The following is an 18,932-nucleotide window of genomic DNA, read 5'->3' as shown; positions in this document are numbered from 1 at the left end:
GGGACCCTGTTTATTCAGATTCATGCGAGTCACATGACATTATTAATTCCAACTTTTGGTCTCTGCACAGAAACTTCCAGCAAAAAACTTTAATGATGTAACAATTACCTTTTTCCTTTCATGATCCTTCTAACTATGCCTTAATTTGTGATGCTTTTCGCTAGCATACATGTGTCCCGAGGCTATAATGGATGCACATTTATTTAAGTCAAAAGATAAATCATAATGAAAGGGTTTTTTAACACAATAATTAACGTTTATTTTGATCATCATAACAGTAATTATTAGAGGCACAAAAACAGAATCAGATCTCAGAAGAAGCCATGAAGATCCTAAATAGATCCTAAACACTATTATTTTGCCAAGAAATTATGCGTCAAAGTGGCAGGAATGAATCATCATGCACTGTTAGGAACTACACCCAGTGACACCCAGGGACAAAAATATGAGCTGCACTAACCCCCACCATGAACTGCAAATGGTAATCACAAAGCAGGTAATGTGGAACATGCCTTTTCTCTTAGTTATCGTGCTATGCTGTCCCTATACCTGTACAAACATGATAAATCATCAGGTAAAGGAAATAAGAGAAGAACCACAGAAAGGTGGGAATTTAGGCTTGATATGAAAGGTCTATTTATATTTAAGAAAATGGTTTTACTTTGCAAAGTATTATAAGCTCTTAACATTGTCAAATGACCCAATCAAGAAGCCTTGGTCTTTCAAAAACCTGTCAGCTCCTAAAACAAGCAAAGTAAAAGAGCACACACTCTTACCTGCTATCATCCTCCCCTTAGCAAAAATTACTGGTATTCTGAATTTTTTCCCCATCTATTAAATCATAGACACACACATACTCAGGCAGACTGTAACTTGCAGGCAATCCTTTTTCAATGACAAACAGCAAAGTCAAACCAGGCTGAAAAAGTTTTTTAAGAAATAGCCTATGCATTTTACCCCTGAGTCAGATTTATTTCAGGAATTCGGTTCACAGAATCACAGAATCATTTAGGAAAAAAAGGACCTTAAAGAGCGTCTAGTTCCAAATCTCCTGCCATGGGCAGGGACACCTTCCACTACACCAGTTTGCTCCAAGCTCCATCCAATCTGGCCTTGAACACTTCCAGGGAGGAGGCATCTACAACTTCTCTGGGCAACCTGTTCCAGTGCCCCAGATTTAAAAAAAAAAATCTAGCAATACATAAGGGGACCTCATATAAAAGGAGATGACAGCAAAAAGAGAGGAAAAATGGTTTTTTAAAGGAAAGGATATAATATGGTACCTTTTCCAGTCAAAGTTTCTTCGTTTATTTTCTTCACCGCTTCTTGGCCATCACTTTCACTGTTTCCAGCTGTTAAAGGACAGAAAATAAAAATTAGCAATGCAATCAGTTTAAGGATTGGCACCTACGAAGTGCCAACCACAGTGTAAAACTAGTATGAAGTTTTAGGTGGAAAGATGTGCTGCAGAGGCTTTCAAAGAGGGCTGCACAAATGCACTGTGATTCCCACAAGTTCTGCCAGTTTATCTCATTTATTCATATAAAATAGGACTATCCACTGGACCAGCAGACTTGAGATTTGAGTCTGTGAGACAAGTGAATTGTATCACATCCAGATTCTGCAAAAACTTCACTACAGGTTAGAGAAAACTTCCCCTTGCTTTTTTTTCAAAAATGAAGACTTCCACAGTTGAAGGAAAGTCCTGACTACCCTGTCACAAGTGCTCATGAGAGTATTTATTAGTGCTAGCATAAAATGTGATTAAGCATCACATGAATGTCTCTTGTACCTTTCAGCTTAGGTGGGTGGTTACTAATTGTCTGAAATTTGTTTGGCATTCTTTTTATAACATGTCAAAGGAAAAAACATAAGCACAAGAGATATAGGAATTGTTAACACAAGCTGAATTTTTTAAATTAACATTCAATTTATCCATCCACTAATACTTTCCATAGCATGAAACATCAAAATACCTATTGTTTATTATCTAAATTGGATAACAATACTGATATATCTTATGAACTTCATGAAGTTGCCTATTTTCCTCATTATATAAAATTCTGCCAAAGTTTCTATAAAGATTTTATTTTTGTGCTAGCCTGCAAGTATCCTGTTCTTGGTTTCACAGCACCACAGAATGAAGTTGGAAGAGACCTCAGGAGGTATCTGGTTAAGCCCCCTGATCACATTGCTGGTACATGCTTGTATTTACTCTAAGATGTATTCTTTTGAGAATGGAGTTTTAGCTGTGCTTCTGCAGTAAAAAAGGGCTTGAAGCATATCTTTGTTTTCATGATATGCAAGAAAACCCAACATTTAAAAAAATTAGCCAAAATTAATACATTTAGCATTCCATGTACTGGAAAGAAAATAATTCTCACATAAAATCTAGAGTCATACCAATGTACAACTGTTGTCTATAAACTCCATTAACTATGGACTTACATTGCTCAGACAGAGAAGGAAGGAAGGAAGGAAGGAAGGAAGGAAGGAAGGAAGGAAGGAAGGAAGGAAGGAAGGAAGGAAGGAAGGAAGGAAGGAAGGAAGGAAGGAAGGAAGGAAGGAAGGAAGGAAGGAAGGAAGGAAGGAAGGAAGGAAGGAAGGAAGGAAGGAAGGAAGGAAGGAAGGAAGGAAGGAAGGAAGGAAGGAAGGAAGGAAGGAAGGAAGGAAGGAAAACCCAAAACAACAAAGCAGATATTTGCAGTGTTTTCTTCTTGCTGTTTTTCCCCCTTTAAAACCATCCACTCTTGTATAGAAGAAAAACATTCAGTTTGATGCTAATTCCCAGATATAGATGCAGCATCAACAAACAAACCCTACAGTGAAACCCTGCCATTTCTGGGGAAATTTGAGCACAGGGTTTATGGGCAACAGATTAATTTTCCTCACTGTCTCATCTCAAGTAATGTACTAGAGTAGGATTTCAAACTCAATGTGTTGTTATTTATTAGGCTGGATTGTGTTATGCTAGAAATAAAAATACTTTTGTGCCAATTCTGTGAACATCTTATTTGATTCCTCTTTTATTCAGCACCTCTCGTGCAGAGATCTGGCTTATTAAAGCCTCCAGCATCTTGATATAACTCTCAGTATATTCATTTAATTTGTTCTTTAAAAAGAGCTTGTGTTCACAACAAATTTTAATTTGCTTTATTTTGCTGTTATATAAATGGTTATTCATTAAAGCCCAGTGCCTTCCAAATGAGCTCATTTTATTCACATTTGCATATTTTTCGCTCTAGACCACTGGGAAAAAAAATTATTATTTTGCTAAACAGTCACTTCAGATGTCTGTTTCCAGCCTGATCCAACAGAGTTTGAAAACCAGATGCTGAAGGCTGGAGTATTGCAAAATTGAAATAGCTTCAGTGAAAACTGCCACAATAATAGAGGTTTTCAAAATCCTTCTTTCAAAGAAAATCCTGTAAGAAAGAATAAAGGCATTGAACAAATGACCAAAATCTTTACAAAAAGTTCAAAGACACTTAGATCAGAAGGATACCATGAATCTGGGAGGCTAATCTAGGCTTCTGAGTTAGGTTAAGGACATCAGCACCCCCTTGCCAAAGCCAGGTGGGAGAGGAGAGGGACACTGCACTTTTGCACTGCTTCCCTTCTAGTATGTCCTTCTGGGATCTTCTAAGCAAAGTGAGTGGTAGGCATCATCAAAAAGATCAACATCCTTTAAGTGCTATATTAATTATTCAATTTTTTTTAATGTTTTTTAAGTCATCAAGCTAACACAGTCAGCTTTGGATTGGGAAAAATCAAAACTAATCTGCATCTTCTTGATGAAGTTGGGTCACTAAAAGGCACTGAACACATGTACAAGTGCACTGAACACATGTACAGCACCCTAAATTCAGGAGGAGGATTGTTTACTAGACAAGGGTTAAATTCTTACTGCTGTCATCTGGTTTGAATCCTCAGTATCATATTTGTCAAGATTCTTTAAAAAAATTTTTGATACACAAACTAATCCTCTGGCTGGACATTTTTTCAATGATTCACCATAATTTCCATATGTTCCATATACTAGAATTTATCCATTTTAAGTGTTATAGCATCTGTAGCATAAGATCTGCCCACTCTGAATTCAAATGGTTCGAAGGGAAGGGTAAGAAAGGGAAGAGAGATCATGTATTTTATGCAGTGAGGGAATCTTAGAAAAAGCTTTGAGAATGAGGGATTCATTGTCTTGGGAGCTTAGATCATCAAAGTACCCAAAACCATAATAATCTTGCTTTTCATGCTAATTTAAAATGTCTACTGGGAACTCAAAATAGATATAGTTGTCTCAAGAACTGTTTATGCAAGCAGTTCAGTGCCCTACCTGATGGGTTTTTTCCGCTTAGTCCACACAGAATAGTGAAGAATTTGGGTGAGACTTATTCAATAACAACACTAAAATCAATTCTGAAAAAACCCTAATAATATAAAAAAAATTCATTCTAAACAGATGCAACCATATAAAATCAGATATCATTTCAACAGCATAAAAAAATTTAATTCTTAATAATACTGAAAAAAAGGAAAACATATTTAAATACAACTTTTGGTCAAAGAAATGTACTCATCTCCTCCACATTTACTTACACAAACATCACAAGTCAAAGCAAGTTGATATGAAGCCACCAGAGAAGTACATACTAAAATTCTTATCAGCACCCATAGGATTTGGATCTTATCCCAAATGTCAGGCTCTGTCATCTTAGTCACTTAAGTATATCCTAACTCTGAAAGTTATTTCAGGGATTTCAACAGAATTATCACAGACATTGCTCTATCTGAACAAGGCTGAAAAAAGCACCGCCCTTAGAAAGCCAGCATGGGCTAAAAACACATTATTGCTAATTAAGGGGTTCTGATACAACTATATGTATTTTTTATACTATACTTTTAATTTCTTTGAATGTGACTATCTCTTCAAAAGAGTAATTGCCACTCACACACTGAATTTATGTACAAGACTGATCCTGATAAAGAAAGCAAGAGCTTTTCCAAATGTTGTTTTGCAAAATTAAGAATTTGCAATCTTGATGTTTCAAGGAAATGTACTTCAGGGCATTATAAAATATTTAAAATAGTCTTTGATCAACAATAGAGCCTTTAAAGCTTAAGGTTGCCTGGAGAGAATAAGCCTACAAATCCAAAAAGCCCTCGCTTACTTAGGTTTGTCAAGGGAAAAATTTCCTCACTTTCAGTAAGATAGCACAAAATGAAGATGAATAAAAACTTTTGGAGATGAACTTCAAGAAGATTCAAAGCAACCAGCATGTGGAGTCCAGAGAAAGACCTGACCCCTCCAGCTTGGAGCCTGAGAGCCACCTCGTGCACAAGACACCCCTCAGCCTGCAATAAACCCCGAGCAGGGAACCCCAGGGGGGAAGGCAGGACTGAGAGCTGCCCAGTGGCAGGGCAGCCGTGCAGGCACATTGCCTCCCAGCTCTCCCCACATGCCCCAGCCACTGGCAGGTGTGACCCCCTCAGTCACCAGTGCCTGGGGAACCTGGGATAACACTCTTTCCTTGACCAATGGAGCCATAATTACAGATCAGCTACTCCCTGAAACAATGGATAACTTTCCAGGGTGCGCAGCATGGCCCTTCCCTCTCCCCACTGCTGACTTCGAGCAACCCAAGTTCAGAAATGGTGCCCGTAAACTCTTGCGTGTTTACCGGGAAAAGCTTGGTGGTACAGTAATCAATTCTGTAGAAGTGTATACCGTCTGGTGAAGGAATTGCAAAGGATAATGGTTAGATGCCTTTGTGCAACAGAATATAAAAGTTTCCAAATGGAAATTTGAATCAAGATGCCTTCTCAGAGTAGCATAATCCTCATTATGATCGAAGGGGAACTGATTTCTTTGAAGCACCAGCCTGAAGACAGGGCTTATGAGGGCACCCAATGCCTCAAGAGGAAACCAAAATCCTATCAGCTGGTGTTAGGAAGATTATGATTTTATGAGTGCGCACAAAAAAAAGAATTTGTCTAAAAGAGAGGAATAACTGCCCCCAAAATCTCCAAGGATGAGAAACATGAGAAATACAATATGAGCAGGATTTTAAGGATTTTTTAAGGTTTTTTTAAAGGAATTTATAAAATCTTCAATAAAAGGAACACAGATCTTGGATCTCATCTGTAAAATATTTAAGGCATAGATTTCAATAAAGCTAGGTATAAGGGTGTGACCAGCTATAAAATAAATTTTGAACATGATACAAACTTCCTTGTGTCTAGAGATACCACACATCTTTTGTCATTGAGTTCATCACACAGCAGTCACAATTAAATACATGCCTTTCTTACATGAAAGGTGAATATATTGTTGTAAGTGTTCCTTTGAGAAAAGAAGCAAAAAAATTAGCAAGGGAGAGAATGTCAGTTTGCAAAGAGAAAAGGAATCATCATTATTACCTTAGGTTTCAGCTACCCACCTGTTCCTACAAGAGGCCAAGAACGACCCTGTTTATCAAACCCAAGATACATCTAGACAAGTGCCCTCTTTCCAACAATAACCTGTAGCAGATACTTAAGGAAAAGACACGACAGCAATAAGTCTAGGAGTGATTTTCTCCAATACACCCTCCCAGAAGCAGGAAGTTTGAGAGAGTTCCTGAATCCAAGGTCACACATAGCCTCCCAATGAACATGGCCTGCACTACTTCACCTAATTGCACTTTCAGATCATTCAAGCGCTTGACTGCCAGAGTTCTGGGACAGCAGGCTCTGTGATTTAATGACACACTTAATTACATTCAAAAGGTTGTACTTCAATAGCTTGTTTGTTGTTGTATTTTTTACTTTATTGCATGTTCTCTACTTTGTGTACAATAATACAGGGAATGACCACTTGTCCTTCACTTTCTACACCATCCATAACTGTATGATACCACACCTCAGTCAGCTGTTTGGAAGCAGAAGGATGTTTGTTCTGTGCCCCACCTTGTACAAAGCCATCCTGTACTCCTAACCGTCACTCTTTAGTTTTTTCCAGTTCAACCAGAATCCTTTTGAGTATGCACAGCGGGATGATCCAATGGTTTCTATAAAGGAAGAGGGACGCTTTCTGTCCTGTTTTCATCCTCTTTCCTGCCAAGTAATATAATTTTATTTGCCTTTATGACTGGCACAAAATATCGATGATGTTGTATAAAGAGCTTTCAACAGTAAATCACAATATTTATTTAACTCTTTGACTAGCAGTTAATTTAGGTCCTATTCTTTTAAATACATAGGTGTGGCTGTTTTTTCTCATATTCTGTATTTGCATTTACTAACACTCTGTATTTATCCATCCCTTTATAACACAGTCATCCACTATTGGGAGATTATTTCCTATTCTTCGTACTAGTTAAGATTTCACAAGGCATCTCTGGACACCACCCAGTCCCGCCCTCTGCTACGAGTGGTGGCCCAGGACCATGTCCAGTCAGATCTCAGGAGTTTCCAGGGATGGAGAGAGACTCCTCAACCTCTCTAGGCAGCCTATGCCAGTGTTTGACCACCCACAATGTAAAAAAAGAAAAGGGGAAAAAAAAAAAAAAAAAAAAAGGGAGGGGTTTTTTTTCCCCATTAGGTACTTATACACTGGGAAAGATCCTCCTAACCCTTCTCTCCTTTTCAGGCTGAATACAGCTCTCTCAGCTTCTCCTTACATGTCAGAAATTCTTTAATCATCAATAGTCAAACAATTCTGAATATCCAAAACACATTTAAACAAAATGCATCATCTCACTCTTCACCCTGTATTCTGAATCTATCTTTTATAAACATTATCTTTTATACATGCACTGAACATCTGGTCTGTGGGACCACAAGTATCTTTGCTCCAACTCAAAGCTTTCTTATAAATTCTTATAAATTATTTCTCACTATTGTTTTCTGCCTCCTAATCTATTACTAAACTACAAGAAATCTTTCTCTTATCTCAAGACAAGCCAGCCACTTTAAATCTTTTGGCATGAAACTTAACAAAAGCTTTTGAAAACCAGGATTAAATTAATACACACAGTTGTTGAATATTTCGAAGCATTATGCATAAATGCTTAATGAATAAATTAAACAAGCACCAGGAAAACTGCACTAACTCTACCAAAATTCCAACAACACATATTTAACTCTACATTTTTTTAATGCCTGACTTATCCTTCAATTTAAAAAACACACTTACTGGCCTATGCACAATGCTCTTCCAAAAACTGGCCAGCACTGTATTTGTTCACCTTACACTTCTCCTTTACCAAAGACATTTTAGGGTTTTATGCAGCAGATACTAGTCCAGAAATACTTTAATGCTTCTGATAGATTTTGGGTTTAATCACAGTGGCCTGTTTTAGATCGTTTTAATCTCATTTTGATGTCTAATACTGTGTTTATACTGAGTTTGTAACAATCTCGATACTATTTTAAGCTCTGTATCTTTTCAGCTGCTCTTTTTATATACTTCAGAGACAGTGAACAGATTAAAGACTTCAAGCCCATTTGGTTGCTCCTCATTAGTTGCCTTTCCATCCCCCTGATAAAACTTGTTTTCCTCTAAAACCTTAAAAACCATTTTGAAATAGGCAGACCAGAACACAACATAGTATTTATGGTTCTGGCCTGCAAAGGATTCATACAGTTGAATCAACTCATATTATCTGTTTAGTTTGTTCATTTTCTAACAATTGCTGATATTTGTTTTGATTTTTGCACCCTACAGAGCACCACTGAATTTCACAGAATAATCTATTTTGACCCTGAGATCTACTTCCAAAGTGATGATGGTCGACACAGAATCCATGACATCTTCTTTTGGCATTAAAATTTTTCCCCATGTTCATCACTCCACATTGATCTACATTGAGTTGTACATGCCTTTTAACACTCAGCTTCTTATAGTCTGTCTGCAATTCTTCACACATCCCTGGTCTTTATCACCCTGAACAGTTTGATACAATTTGAAGCACTTGCCACTCCATTTTGTGCTCTTCCTATACAATTATTTGTTGAAAGCTCCATATGTTAAAACAAGCACAGACGTGACAGTCTTCCAACAGAAGTTAGGGACTAAAGTGTTTGACAAAATTCATACATATTTGGAAGACTGTGTGTGGCTGTGTGCACATGTATGGTGCATAATTAACAGTAAACAGAGATTTTTATAACCCTGATTACAGCGCACTGATATGATAAAACCTGAACGGAATTACAATTATAAAGGGATCTGCATGCATTTCCTTTATGTGTATACAGAAACACAGAAATCATCACCCACTTTTTATAGGTTGGTAAAATTTTGACACATCCTGACTAACTCTAGAACTCATTCAGGTCTAAAAAAACCTGGCTGAAATTAGGAAGATAAATACTTTAAAAAAATAACCAAAGCATGTCATAGATCTATGTATATTAAAAAAAAGTCTATTAAAATAACCCATAGAAATTTTCAGTAATTGAAATTAAATCAAACTGTCTTTGAAAATGAACTATTGCACCATTGTGATAGGATTTAATTATCCCTCAAAAGTCACTTTGTAGTATTATACAATATAAGAATTGTCTGATTCATGGTGCAGAGAATCCAGCCTGAAAATTGGAAACTAATAGAAATTAAAGAGGTGACAGAAATATCTCTTGCTAGTCTCCTGCAGAGCTTACTGAGGTCACACAGAAGTGCTGAATCTGGTGATAGAAGTACATTTATTTATGCCAAAATTGCAGGGCTCAAGCCAAACCTGCATAGCTCAAATAAGTCACTTGAATATATATACATATATATAAGTATAATGAGATTGCTTCCTTCAAAGTGTGAGCCTGTCTTAGAAACCTGTGACACTGATATACTCAGACATTAAAGATTGATTACACTGCCCTGAACCTGGTGTTTTATACCAAGCATAAGTGTAACATTGCAAAGGTGCAAATCTTTTGATTTTCATTCACATTTGATAGAATTATCAAAACTTCTACATTAGATATTATCACACATTATCTCAGCCTTCTTTTATTAATGTACTGAGGGCAAAAAAAAGAAAAAAAAGTCAAATTGAGGCTCTACTTTTTTGAGTCAACAATTTCAACACACACACACAGAATCCTCATAAAATTAAACAGCTGTGAACATAGAAGGAATATGAATAGTTTATGCTTTTTTATCACTCTAAATTGAGACTCACAAAACTGTGGCAAACACCTTGAACCAGAGTCGAACATACTGGGTTTTATGTCCTGGGCTGGGGGAGGTCATAGAAATGGCCAGGATATCCTGATTTCCAATGTCCTCGTTGTGAAGAGCACATTTATTTGTAAGTGCATACAAAACATTACCTTCGATATCAGTCACAGCTGAATACAGTGTGTGATTTACTTTCTCTCTCTGAAAATGAAATTGCAAGTTTGTATAAATAAACTAGTAAAATGCATGGGAGGGAGCAGGAGCTCCCTGTATGGCTTGATTGTGAAGATTCATCACAGCCATCAGTTTCTCCTACCAGGGGTTTGGTGTTTGCCATGAAATTTTCCTGAAGTAAAAGCCCTGCTGACTGCAACTGAAGCTACTGAGAAAAGCAGCTGGCAGAAAGCCTCAATGAAATCTATCAAACAAATATACAAATATACAGAAAATTACTTTCATCAAAACCTCTTTCTCAGGGAGAAGCTGAGGGCAGGGTGAGCAGCACCTGAAGAGGGAAATCATCAGTGGGGGATGGAGTCCTGTGCACCAGTCCTAGGACTGGGAAGGAAGGAGGTTTAAAAGAGCTATGAAACCACTTGCTGTAAAGGCTCTGAGTGAACATACTGCTTTTTCATACAGTGCCTACTCACGCTCCACAAGGTAACATGCTTTCTACTTATTTGCTTTCCTCATTCCCTTGGTAGATTGGATATAAAAGTAGGTTGTTTCAAATATTTACTCCTCTAAAATGTCAAACTGAATCAAAATCACATCCATCACAAATGGTGAATCATTTTTCACATCAGACATTCAGGCTTGACTCATCTGCCTGCTGCAGGGATATCATCCTTTATTGCTACAGTTCCTATAATGGGAAACAAGAATCCAGTGATTGAGCATGATTGACTGCAAGCTACATGTGAGTCTCTCTTGCAAGCCCAAATTCACTTAACATTCACACCTTTTTCACAGAAGATCATGTCTATATACAAACATACAGTGAAAACATTTCTAGAGGAGAAAGCTTGAGCACACTTGCTCTCCTATTGGAGCCTTGTGTGGCCTGAAGCAGAATGTGCTAATGCATGCCAATGTGCCAGCAGATATTTCAGACATGCTCTGGACACTTGGGCCCAACAGTTATGAGCAAGGATGGAAGGTCATTGCATTTAATGTGCTTTTGAGACTGTTATGATCTTGCAGCTGGAAAAGCGCCTGGGACTATCCATTCTACTGACAGGGCTGCTTTGGTCTGAAGAGTTTCACAGGCAAAGAAGATGGCTGTGACTCATGGGGCTCAGTGTTTAGGTCAGTTTGCTCGGAAGAAATGAATCAGCTGGAAGACTTACTCATCAAATGCTTCCTATAATTAATTTCATTAATTCACATTTGTAGGGATTCGTAAGGAAAACAGTAAGACTGATACAATTGTGGAGTCAATGGAAGTGAAAAAAAAGTGCGTGGGTTTGTAGGCACCAAAAAAAAGAGCAAAGCATTAAAAGAATGCCCTTTATTGACAAACAAAAGACATGTTTAGAGGACATTGTTCCCGTGCTGTGCATATCAAGGCCACATCACAGAAGACTGGAAGCAGATGACCATGCACTCTGCCATCAGGAGGATAACATCTCCAGGTTACAGCTTATTACCCATACCATTATTTTTCCTGTTAGTCCAGCCTAAAAATAGGCTATAGACAGAGCCTATACATTGCAGACAAGGAAAAATGTGCTGAGAGCTGCTGAGCAATATAAAAGATCACCAAATAGTGGTTGGAAGGGAGCTCTGTCTAATCCCCTGCTAATGCAATTTCACCCAGAACAAGTAACACAGGGCACATCCAGATGAATTGTTAATACCTCCAGAGAAGGAGACTGCACAACTTCTGTGGCAGATCTGACCACAAACTAGCCTGTCACTTCTGATCAAAAAGTACCACAGGCACCGGATAAGAACTGTCAGCTGGCAAGACCTTTTCCCATACTCAGGTGATACTCACAAGATCACATGAGCTCACACATCTTGGCGCTGATGAGACTATGGGTGTGAGGTTGAGTGAATGAGATAGATGAGGGAGTGACTGTGAGTTGAAAAAAATTCAGCTTATTTAGAGATTCTGCGCCTAAACCTCACCCTCCCATTCCCAAAACTCTTACACTGAATTTTGTTACGTGGAATACCCTAAACTTTAAGTAATACAAAATAAATCTTGAAAAAAAAAGAATGTTCTATGCTTTTGAGACTCTATGCAAAGAGAAGAAAATTACCCTTTTTGTTTTCCCACTGAGTACATTTTTGCAGTCCACCTCAAAGATGAAAAGCAATTTTAGTGAAATATTAATGCTGACATCATTAGCTACATCTAGCTACATTAGTAACATCTAGCATTTAGCTACATAAAGAAGCATCTACTTGCACTTTGCAGACGCTTGGGTTTGACACATCTATTAAAACATGTATGAGTAAGTGGTGTTCCATGTTACACCTGTATGATTGCAGGACAACTCCATTATGTTACTGACTGCACTACACTGAAAACACAGGGCTACTGTGCTCTCATCCATTGTTTGGAGTGGGTTTGGTATCTGTACAGAACCTTGGAGTGAGAAAATTCTGTATAAAAGTTGAACAAAATGGCATTACCAGCTTGATAGTGTACAATGAAACAGCAATCTTCAGTGACTGTCTGGAATAAAAGTTACAGTGATTTAGGTAAAATCTATTTAAGGAAAGATGAAGTGAGAAAATGTAGCATTTTAAACATATATTATATATAACGTATATGTTATATATGTTATATATAACATATAACATATTCGTTATACTACATTTTTATTTAGTAGATATATTAGTGCATATATATATATAGTAGTAGAGGAAGGTTTAAAAAATAGGAAGTCTCCTAAATAGTGTCTGTGGTAGATAGAAGAAATGGTGCACACAGGACAGTTTTTGAGTTTGTAGAGAAACTCACCTAACTTCAAATGTCTCACTCTAACTCAGTCACCTTACTAACTCTTTATTATCAATAGAGAGAAACAGGCACCTACAGAAGGTGAATTGCCCAGTCCATCTCAGACTGACACGATTGAATTTGTGGGTGTTTCTTTTCTTGTCTTGCCTACGGAGGTCTCTTACAGTGACACACTGAGAAGTAAATGTGCAATTTTTACATGGATGAAGTTATAAGGGCTTCCTCTGTCCTCATAACACAGATCATCCCCCACTAAACACTGTAATACTCCTTCAACTCTTTAATTTGTTTTCCTCTTATTGAACACGTACACCCTAATGCTGATGCATGGCCCATTTCCAGTAACAGGGAGCTAAAGTATTTTTGTAATACTCATCTTTTTAAGGTTTCTTATTGTTCACTTCTTATCTAAGGTAGTACAACTCTTCCAAGTCCTACAGAAAAAATCTCATCCGCTATTTTTTTTAAGATCTTGCAAAGAAAAACATAAATCAATCTTTATTTGTGCTAAATACTAGCAAAATATTCTCCTACATTCCCCTGATGCCAGAAAGAAAATACACCTTAAAAGGAAAAAAAAATTATGAAACAAAAAATATATTAAGAAAATAATGACTTTACCTATTATCACATGCATGCCAAGTCTTGCCAAATGCTTCACAGTTTGGTAACCAATTCCTTTAGTGCCTCCAGTCACTATAGCAACCTTTCCATTTTGTGTAGGGAAAACTATATGAGAAAAAAAGAAATAACACAAGGTTAGTTCACAATAGTAATGCAATTAAGAAGTTAAGATGTATTTTATAGAATGTACACTTAACAGACCACTCAAGCCAGGACAGTAAACAATCTCAGGAGCAAAGCCCATATGGAAAAAAAAAAAAACTTTGGAACATCCACCATTATTTACTGCACTATAATTTTCCAGTGTTAACAGTTCACAAAAGGCTGAGGTTGACAACACGAAAAGCAAACAACCACTTCAGAAATTTTCTCATTTCTATTTGCATGCATTTCATCATCCTGCAGTCATCTGACCTTTAAAATTTCCACCATTACTTTGTTACTGAGCAAGGTGGCGGCAGTTAGGCCAGATCAGGGATGGCTTACTCAGTGTGTACAGGGGAAAAAATTCAATTGGCAGCATGATACCCTGGAAATTTCTTGAAAGACAAAAGACTAGCCTCTGTCAGTAACATGGAGGAAAGATCTCAGTCAAAGGTGAGCCATCAAAAGTACACAGCTGACCCAATTTCCCTGCCTAACTGAGCATTTCCCTTCTGAAATCACGAGGCCCTGAGCCCCAAAGAAAGGAGGAAGCAATTTTTCTTGCATGAAAGCCCCCATCTGCTTTTCCCACCTACACCAGCCCTGTCCCACAGAAGCCAGCATCCCCGATACCCGCTGTCAGCCTCACTCTGCCTCCACTCCAAGTGCTCCTTGACCCACACACAGCCTGGCAGGCAGGGAATGCTCCCAAACTCCCTCTGCTAGAGGGGTGGCTTAGACACATCCTGTGTCTCCTGCATCCCCAGGCAGCCCTTAGCCTGCCAAGTGAGCCAAGAAGCATCTGGGATGGCCCTTGCAGAGCAGCTGCCATTCCAGCTACAAGCTCTCACACTGGGTGCAGGTTGCACAGCACATTCCCCCACCATGGAGGGAATCCTGCAGCCAAAGCAGAGCAAAGGCATTATCATTTAACTGCTTGGGAAAGGCATGAATTAGGTCTAATATCAACTACAATTTTTTTTTTTTTTTTTGAGGTGGAGAATGTTTCATGTGAAGCATCATGTGGTCCTTAGGTGACCAAGGTGAATTTCTAATTTGCTTTGGAGTTAAAACTGTGAGGTATTTGCATGGGAAAAATAGTATTGAATACTTCATTTTGCCGTGGTGCAGGGTCTGTAGGCAATGATATAGATAAAAAATGTTAAAAAAGATGCCAAGTTTCATCTATCAAAGGACTTTCTATTTCGATTTCCAGGTTTTTAGGGGATTGCTTTGTTGTACAGCACCAGCTCATATTTTACATAGTTATGAAACACAGGACTAGCACTGATACAAGCTTCTTTCTTCACAGCAACTTCAAAAAGGATCCACATTTCACCTTTTCTGAAACACATAGTTCTTTCCATCATGATTCAACATGAATTTCTCTTCAAGTAACAACTTGGTTCTTCCCATCCATGAAGAACAGAAATTGTTTGCAGTTCTTTAAAGGTTAACTCCAATTACAGTGATATGTATGCACATAGGTGTCCTGACATAGAGAATTCAAGCTAAATAAAACTTCCCCAGGAGCCTTCTTTAGGGGCTTCAATTTAGCTATAAGCACCCCTGCAATTTCTACCAAAAATACTTCTAATCACAAACTCTAAACAAAATGCCCACAGGTCCAAATCTCGTCAAGAGAAAATGCACTCTTTTGGGCCTGAGTACCTTCTCTTCCTCTTCTACCTCCCCATGCCTCCCTTGCTTCCTGGCCTCCCACCACATTGCCACCTGACATTTGGATTTTTTCACATGCTACATACAGGTGCTGTCACTCATTTCCATTACTGCACCACCTATTGAATAAGAAGTGACATTTTAATGCAAAATTTGCTTAGAAGAAAATTAAGGAAAGAAAAGGAGAAAAAGAAGTCAGGACTGGGGAAAGGGCAATGACATGAAGTGAAAATGGAAAATCAGAAGAGTAAAGCAATAACAGGTTTCACTGTGATAAAGTGGTTCTTAGCAGAGGACCCGATTTAGCAGATGAAAGAAGATGTCCAGGCCTACCCTGTCCATGGTGACTGCAAAGAAAAGGACAATTTTTTGGTCTTAATGGCCACTTAAGGACTCTATTGAAAAAATGCATTCTGTGTGATCCTATATTACAGAGAGGTTTAAACCAGGTCTGCTTGTAGCAGCTAGCTCCAAGGACTTAAGAAAGCAGAAAGGGATGGAGAAATGAGAGTTGCAGACACACAGATAAGTGGTCATTATCTGTTTTATTTCCAAGAGGTACAGCTTCCACATAACATGGTTTTGTATAGACACAACACTGCATGTCACAACTCAGTCTATCCACTCACTTCAGTCAAAATGGGAAATGCAAAGAGAAAAACTGAAATACAACGGGAAGGGGAATGGGACAGGAAGAAAATAAACTCCTCAATTAATTCTTAATTGTTATTAATTAAAAAAAATATGTACAGTTTCCATGAAGTCAGATATCTTAATGTAAAATGAATCTCCATTTAAATGATATTAATGAATAGTATTCATTTCAACAAAAGTGGCCAAGACCAAATACAGGCTCTGTGTGTGAGCCAGAGGCAAATCCAGTGAAAGGCAGTTTATTAGTGCCCTGTTCCCTCTAGAACTCCAACCTCATGTGGAATTTGCAGTACACTCAACTTTCAGTGTTAAAACACCACTTCCGTGATGAAACTCAGCATGAAATTTTCAAAGCAGACCTGGGCTCAGCCTGGTTTTCAGCAGATACTGGTTTATTTTGTGTGAGAGGTTGAGCTGAGTGCAGCTGGAGCCTCACAGCCCCCCCCAGGCAGGAGGCAGTGGAGACCCACCAGCTTTGCAATGCCCAGAGAGGTTCCCTCTGGCACTTCTTGAAACTCATTTAAACCACCCCAGTTCTCTCTCTCCCTCTGCTCCTGGTAAGGAGGTAGATACTGATCTCAGGTTCAGAGAAATAATGCCAGTGATATCTCTGTGGGACATAAGAATGGTACAGCCCTGTGCTAATGAAATCCCCTGACCAAGCAGTAGCTGTTAATTTCCCTTGGTGTTCAAAGAAACCAGCCCACAGTCCTTAGGTGCTCCTTTATCAGTGGCTGAGAGAAGCTTGTCCCAAGCTGCAGGTTCTGCCTGCATTGCAACGTATTTAGACCACATAAGCCTGTTTACTTTGCAAGTCGATTATCCTAAAACAGAAAAATAAGGCAGATTTATTATGTCCTGATATGAGGTTACTTAAAAATAATTATTTTCCTTTTAAATATACTTGTCCTTAATTGGAAATAAATTCCATGTACATAGACATCCTCGCACAAATTCAATACTACAAAGAACATAAGGCAATTCTGTAATTTAAAAAATACTAATTTTCAAGGGACTCTAAAAATCTCTCAGGGTGCCCCTGCAACTGCCAAAACCACACGGAAATAAGACAGTCTGCAGACCCATATCAATGACCAATTCCATATCAATGACCAGTTCCTGCCAGCAAAATCTCAGCTCTGGTGCAGGGATGAGGGTCATTAAAGTAGCCAAATCAAAACAAAAGCAGCGACCTTTCTCTTTTTTTGCAGAAACACACCATGTGAACATGGACAATGCAAGCCTCAGAAGAAGAGCTTCCCTTGAGAGTAGCTTGCTTTGGTATTCTGAAACTTTTATAGCACACAGTGCTTGAGGCCAAGGGAAAAAAAGAAGAAAAAAGTACTAGAAGTTTATTTAAAGCAAATTGCATCAAATTTTTACAAAGTTCCATCTCCTACCTTACTAATCCAGCATCTGCCTTGTGGCACACTATGGGTCATGTGGACACTGAAATAGAATTTCTTTATATTAATTTCCTCATTAACCTTCCTTTTAAGACACTGAAGGCCAAAGGTAGAATTTAGATTGTCTGAATCAGTCACCTGTACTTATCAGGCAAGACCTGGGCCCAGCTGAAGGCATCCAAAAAGTTGGTCAGTGTCCACCTGTGAGGTGCCATGCTGGAACCTGCCCACACCTCCTGAACTGGCCACACAGTGCAGGAACTTTGGTGGTATTTGTGCTGGAGAGATCCTTACAGACAAATCTCAACAGTTTTTTGGTTTTTTTCATTCCTCTTATAACTGAATAATTTACATGCAAATATTAGGCCTGAAGGTAACTGGCAGAAGTACAGATGGGAAAAAAATAAAAAGATAAGAACTAACAATGAATATTTAGTTTCATGACTGAATAACAAGATCCAAGTTTTGAGCAATTCCTGTATAGCAACACTGAGTGAGAAAAGAAGACAAACTGTAATTTCCAGTCCTCATCTAACACCACAGGACAAGGCACAATCAAGTTCTTCTAGATGGATTAAAGAAATCATACAGCTCAGTGTACCACAGAATTATTGAGTGTTTTTTCCTATTGCAAAATATTCTGACTCTTTTTCTCTGATTTATACTGTGGCGATGTTGAGATTATAGCCATTAAGCAGATGTAGAAAAATAATTCATCTTCCACTCTGAGAGACAATCAGTAAACTGCTGGGGAGCCCATGCAGCTTTCAGCAACAGCCTTTTTTGTGTGCCTTACAGAAACATCTCCGTAAAATTCTGGTTTGGCAGAAACCAGGCAAGCAGGGTCTGGATTCAAATGTCATTCCAGGACTATCCTAACCGAAGACAATTTAGGTACTCAAATCCTGACAGATAAGCCAGACAAACTGTGTGTGCCTCAAGCCTGTCCTCAACCCGTGCAGATGATTTTTCAAATGCAAATTGTCTTCTCCAATTTGCACTCCAAAATCTTTTCTGCTTCCAATCACTTTCCTAATGAATATCAATATGCAATCAAGATTGAAGGCCTTTAAGGCTGGAAACCAGGTAGGTGGCAACCAGCCCGACGAGTCCTTCTGTGAAAAGGCATCCTGCTGGTTTCAGCAGTTGAGGCCATCGGGCCTTCTGCTGATGAACGACTGCCATGCACACATGCAGGGCCACAGGCACACGGCCAACAGGTCCAACACACCTCAGATGGCTGGATGCATTGTGTAAGGGACACTTAGCTGTCCAGGGACAGCATCTG

At 38.5% G+C, this 18,932-nt stretch overlaps 1 protein-coding gene across 1 annotated transcript in view; it reads right to left on the bottom strand.

Annotated features, from left to right (window-relative positions):
• The window catches only part of DHRSX (dehydrogenase/reductase X-linked), a 164,384-nt gene that overhangs the window by 111,080 nt on the left and 34,372 nt on the right, over positions 1-18,932 (bottom strand). The window contains exons 2-3 of the mRNA XM_038156179.1: positions 13,758-13,865; positions 1,284-1,352 (exon numbers count right to left, since the gene is read on the bottom strand). Of these exons, the coding sequence (XP_038012107.1) occupies positions 1,284-1,352; positions 13,758-13,865 (177 nt within the window). The remainder of the gene's footprint in view (positions 1-1,283; positions 1,353-13,757; positions 13,866-18,932) is intronic.

This window comes from Motacilla alba, chromosome 1 (genome assembly GCF_015832195.1).
Source record: "Motacilla alba alba isolate MOTALB_02 chromosome 1, Motacilla_alba_V1.0_pri, whole genome shotgun sequence".
NCBI lineage: Eukaryota > Metazoa > Chordata > Aves > Passeriformes > Motacillidae > Motacilla > Motacilla alba.
Note: the sequence above shows the minus strand (reverse complement) of the source record. Positions and strands in the feature narration are given on the sequence as shown.